This window comes from Chenopodium quinoa, unplaced genomic scaffold (genome assembly GCF_001683475.1).
Source record: "Chenopodium quinoa cultivar QQ74 unplaced genomic scaffold, ASM168347v1, whole genome shotgun sequence".
Classification (NCBI taxonomy): domain Eukaryota; kingdom Viridiplantae; phylum Streptophyta; class Magnoliopsida; order Caryophyllales; family Amaranthaceae; genus Chenopodium; species Chenopodium quinoa.
The window spans coordinates 936,645-941,758 of record NW_018742764.1 but is presented as its reverse complement, the minus strand read 5'-3'; the positions used below and the strand labels follow the sequence as shown (position 1 = coordinate 941,758).

Here is a 5,114-nt window from a genome sequence, read left to right as displayed (position 1 = left end):
ACTTCGCTTTTTTAATTTAACAAGCGGCCCCATGACGTTGCCACACAGAAAGCGTCAATAAAAAAATAAGTTATAAAATCAGCAAAAAATAATTTATTTTTTCAATTGAATCTGGGAGTTTGAGCTCTTATTTGTCAAAAATTAAAATTAGGGTTTTATAAATTCAAGGGATTTAGAGAATTTGAATGTCATTGCCCAATAGTGAAGATTCTAGTCTAAAAACATGAACAGATGGGTGCTACTCAAATCTTTTGTGTTTTTGTGTTAAATTTAAAAAAAATAAAAATAATTAAGAAGCTATTGTTCTCAAAAGTCAAAACTAGTCTTTTAAATAGTAATTTTTGGCAAATTTTTTTAGAAAATAATAATTAAAAAAATATTGATCAAAATTTGACCCCCTATATATGCTGTGAGATGTTTTTATACTGTAATTACCTACTAGTACTGTCTATTCTCACCTCAAAAAATACTTAGTAATTACAAGTACCCTCGGCCTTTTGTAACTAAGTTTTCTAAATGTAATTTAAATTATTATTACACTGTAATAATTTTTTTCTACTCATGATTTATTTTCACTAACTTAACTTGTGGTACTAAATTGAAACTTACAGTCTTACTTGCTTTTATACTATACAAGTAGCTTTTAGTTGTTGTTGTTGACTTGTTGCTATTATGTGGCTCTACCGCTGTACACCAAGTGAGAAGAAATATGTGGAACAAAAAGACAATATATTATGGTTTAACACTTTTCTGGCACAAATATCCTACTCATGCATATTATTCATATAATGTATAATATGATCATTAATTAATTTAATTTTCATCAATAAAAGGATATTTATACTTCTCCGTCAAAAAAAAAAAAGAAAGAGTAAATGTAAAATAATAATAATAAAAAGTGCTTTTAGTAGTTACATATAGGGATTATTTATTTAGGAGTTACTCAATCGGTTAAGGGTTACTTATTCTAGGGTTACTTAGTTGGTTAACGCGTTTACGCCGGGGTTACTCAGTCAGTTAAGAGTTACTTATTCTAAATTTACTCAGTCGGTTAATGCGATTTTCATGCGAGAGTAACCCCTGACCGATAGTATTTCTTGAATAAGTAACGACTCCTGAATAAGGGTCCCCTTTAAGTAACCCCTAACCAAACGAGTACCCCAAAATAAGTAACTATTATAAGTAATCCCGGCCATACAATGTGGCCAGCAATATATAAAAATTTGTGGGAAAAAAATATTTATACTTATTGACTTTATCCAAAGAATAATTACTGAATAATTTATAAAATTTGTATTTTACCAAGATCACAATCTTGATACATAATATGGAGTGACTGAAGTAGCGCAGCTTGAAAGGAAAACAAGGTCGCAATTTCTGCTAATCTAATTGCAGAAATCGTCCTAGAAGAAATATATATATTATAATTATAAAATAAAATAATATGAATAGTGAAAATAACACAATAATTAAATTTAGGTTGATGTTAGAGTGAATAGATGTGGCAAAATATCTAACCACAAAGGGAACAAACACGTGGACACTAACTGCCCTTCCATGCAACCTAGCAAAACTCTTTTCACTCGTATAAAGTCCTACGTTACGATTTCATTATTCATCCTACAACTTCTACTATATTACTACAAAATATAAAAATACTTTCCTATTTTATTTAATAATTTTGTGAGTAACATCTTTCTAAAATAAAAATGACAAGTTCATTAGAGGAAATTCGCAAAGCTCAAAGAGCAGATGGGCCAGCAACAATCTTGGCAATTGGTACTGCAACACCACCTAATTGTGTTTATCAATCCGATTTCCCGGATTATTATTTTCGGGTTACCAAGAGCGAGCATATGACTGAGCTGAAGGAAAAGTTTAAGCGCATGTGTACGTATTCTTTATTTTTATACACTTAATTAATTTGTTTATTATGTGTTTGCATTGATTGGCTATATATATCTTATGATATATAATAATACAATATAATTATTATATTGGTGTAATGCAGTAGTAACAGGTAAAGATGTATGTTTGTAGTTTTTCTAACAAAAAAAAATTAAAAAAAAAAACAAAGTAAAAATGTATGTACAGTCATGCATGATGCCATTTATATATTTGCGTGGCTAGTATGATTTACTTGCATGTTTTTCTAACCTTTTCTGCCTCAAGTAACAAGTAAAAAGCTTAAATCTCAAAACATAGTTAGTTTGATGAAAATAAGGTAAATATAACAAAACTGAAGTGACTTAAGTCAAATTATTATACTATTATTAATTTCAAAGTGTCATATCTATTTACTTGAACTTGTAGCTCCAATATTAGTTTCACTTATGCAATCATTAATTAATCATATTATTTATAGTTTAGAGCTTATGTAAAATGCTTATTTCTACGAGTTTTTGTCTATACTTTATATTATTAAGGTTTTATGAGACAACGCATAAATATAAGTGGTACTCCGTACCTAATATCTATGTCTTAATTTTTAAGCGGAAGAGTCTATAATTTAGGGAAACATATAAAAGTTATAGGTTCTTTAATTATATTAATAGTAGATTAATTATATTAAACTAATCAAGTCCTTTTTTTTAGTGAAGGTTATAAAAATCTAATTCATGGGTATGTTAGTCTTTAGATGGGCATGGACCTTCCATGTGTAATGGGGTCATGGCCATGTCCAAGTAAAATTTCTATATTAGATAGTTGTTAAACTTAAATAACCTAATTAGACACACACACACACACACATATATATATATATATATAACATTGGCATATGATTAATTTTGAGAAAGGAGTGAGAGGTTCAAATGTTAAATATTGATTGCTAAAATCTGTAATTGAGAAGTAAAGATTCTATTTCATTACTAGTTGCAAAATTATATATGTTTGAAGTAGGTAGTTGAAGAATGTTTTTTGTATGCTCTTTTTACATACACACCCAAGATATTTTTGTGTTCCACCATATTAAGTCACGTACTGATGACAAAAAGAGCAACCCATTACTACGCTTTCAATGCTTGAAGTCTTATTGTGATATGACGTTTCAATTGGAGTTCAGACGTTAATGTGCTAGTGTGTATTTAGGTGGTACCTAACCAATAGTTAAAAAAAAAATTACCAAAATAAAAAAAATAAAAAAACTTACTAAAGATAGATGTTTACTATGAAATGAGTAGTAGTATTAATAATAATTTTTTTAAGGTAAAATGAATTGCCACACTAAGCTAGCTAGTATCCCTTACGGATTAACTTAGTCCAGACTAGTAGTTTGATACTATCTTCTTGAATGTATGCGGAAGGGAATGGGACCTTCACTATTATTATTAATGTGCCCTTTTCTCAAACTTAACACATTACACATACACTAGCTACTACTGAATAACATAACTTGTTTTGCTACTATATTACTAATGACATACATTTGTACGAAGTAGTTGAATACATGTCCACATCCTATTAATTAAATCACATGGTTTTTTAATTTTGTTTTTATTAATCATAGTAATTACTCGTATTATTTTCATTATTCTTAACAACATTTTGAAATTATACAGGTGACAAGTCCATGATTAAAAAACGTTACATGCACTTGACAGAAGGATTCCTCAAGGAAAATCCTAACATGGTTACTTACATGGGATCTTCCTTGGATACTCGCCAAGACATTGTGGTATCTGAGGTTCCTAGGCTCGGCAAAGAGGCGGCAGTCAAGGCCATCAAGGAATGGGGTCAGCCTAAGTCTAAGATCACCCATGTCATAATGTGCACCACCTCTGGTGTTGACATGCCTGGGGCCGACTATCAACTCACTAAACTTCTTGGCCTACGTCCCTCTGTTCGTCGCTTTATGCTCTACCAACAAGGTTGCTTTGCGGGCGGAACTGTCCTCCGCCTCGCAAAGGACTTAGCCGAGAACAACCGTGGAGCTCGCGTCTTGGTGGTTTGTTCTGAGATTACCGCGATTTGTTTCCGTGGGCCCACTGAGACCCACTTGGACTCCATGGTGGGCCAGGCCCTATTTGGGGATGGGGCCGGAGCATTGATCGTTGGTGCTGATCCAGATGAGTCCATTGAAAGGCCTTTATTTAAAATGGTTTGGGCCGCCCAAACTATATTACCGGACTCCGAGGGTGCAATCGACGGGCACTTGCGAGAAGTGGGCCTGACTTTTCACTTACTAAAAGATGTTCCTGGGCTTATTTCTAAGAACATTAACAAGGCCCTTGAGGAGGCCTTTACCCCTCTTGGGATTAGTGATTGGAACTCCCTCTTTTGGATTGCGCACCCTGGTGGGCCTGCAATATTGGACCAGGTTGAGGCCAAATTGGGCCTCAAAGAAGAGAAGCTCACCGCAACCCGTAATGTGCTAAGTGAATTTGGTAACATGTCTAGTGCTTGTGTACTCTTTATCCTGGATGAGATGAGGAAGAAGTCTATGAAGGAAGGGAAGGCAACCACCGGCGATGGGCTCGATTGGGGTGTTTTATTCGGGTTCGGGCCTGGACTTACTGTCGAGACGGTTGTGCTCCACAGTGTTCCTTTGAACTGTTAATTTATTTGGTGTGTGGAGGAGCCAAGAAAAATATGTAAGAAAGAAAATTTGTTGTGGAGCAAGAGTTGAGGTGAAGTTCATTACATTATTAGTTTCAACTTGGAGCAAAATATTAGTTCCTTATATTATTTCTACAAATAGAATGTAATAACTATTGTCGTTTTATGTTGTTTCCCATAGCTTTGTACTCCATATATAAGACCTAAAACGTAAGAAAAATTTGTTAAATTCTATTGTTTTTTTTTTTATAAAAAAAACAAGAAAAAATTTATTTTGATTATTGATTTTATATTTTTATGTGAATGTAATGAAAACTATATCAACCTTATGATAAATGGGATTTCAATGCAGTATAATTAGCCCTTTGAGAATAACTATTGCCGATGTTCTTATTGCCCTATGCATGTTTCATGTTTGTATAATTGTTTATTAAAATTATTTGCATATAAATGATGAATGCATGTGTTAGATATTATAATTGTTATAGTTGTGTAATCTTTTAAATTTTAATTGAGCTTCTTTGATTAGTGATTAAATAGTAAAAATATATTGAGAT

General features: G+C 32.3%; 1 protein-coding gene across 1 annotated transcript; it reads left to right on the top strand.

Annotated features, from left to right (window-relative positions):
* Positions 1 to 1,622: 1,622 nt before the first annotated feature.
* LOC110724468 (chalcone synthase-like) lies at positions 1,623 to 4,908 on the top strand. Its single transcript, XM_021903885.1, has 2 exons — positions 1,623 to 1,890; positions 3,561 to 4,908. Exons 1-2 carry the CDS (start codon positions 1,710 to 1,712, stop codon positions 4,556 to 4,558), a joined length of 1,179 nt encoding a protein of 392 aa, XP_021759577.1. The 5' UTR covers positions 1,623 to 1,709; the 3' UTR covers positions 4,559 to 4,908.
* Positions 4,909 to 5,114: the final 206 nt, after the last annotated feature.

What these genes read in the sequence shown, in the direction of transcription:
- LOC110724468 (XM_021903885.1), top strand. Translation starts at nt 1,710, where the DNA reads ATGACAAGTTCATTAGAGGAAATTCGCAAAGCTCAAAGAGCAGATGGG. An exon ending in GGAAAAGTTTAAGCGCATGT is followed by an intron (nt 1,891 to 3,560) that starts GTACGTATTCTT and finishes GAAATTATACAG; the next exon opens with GTGACAAGTCCATGATTAAA.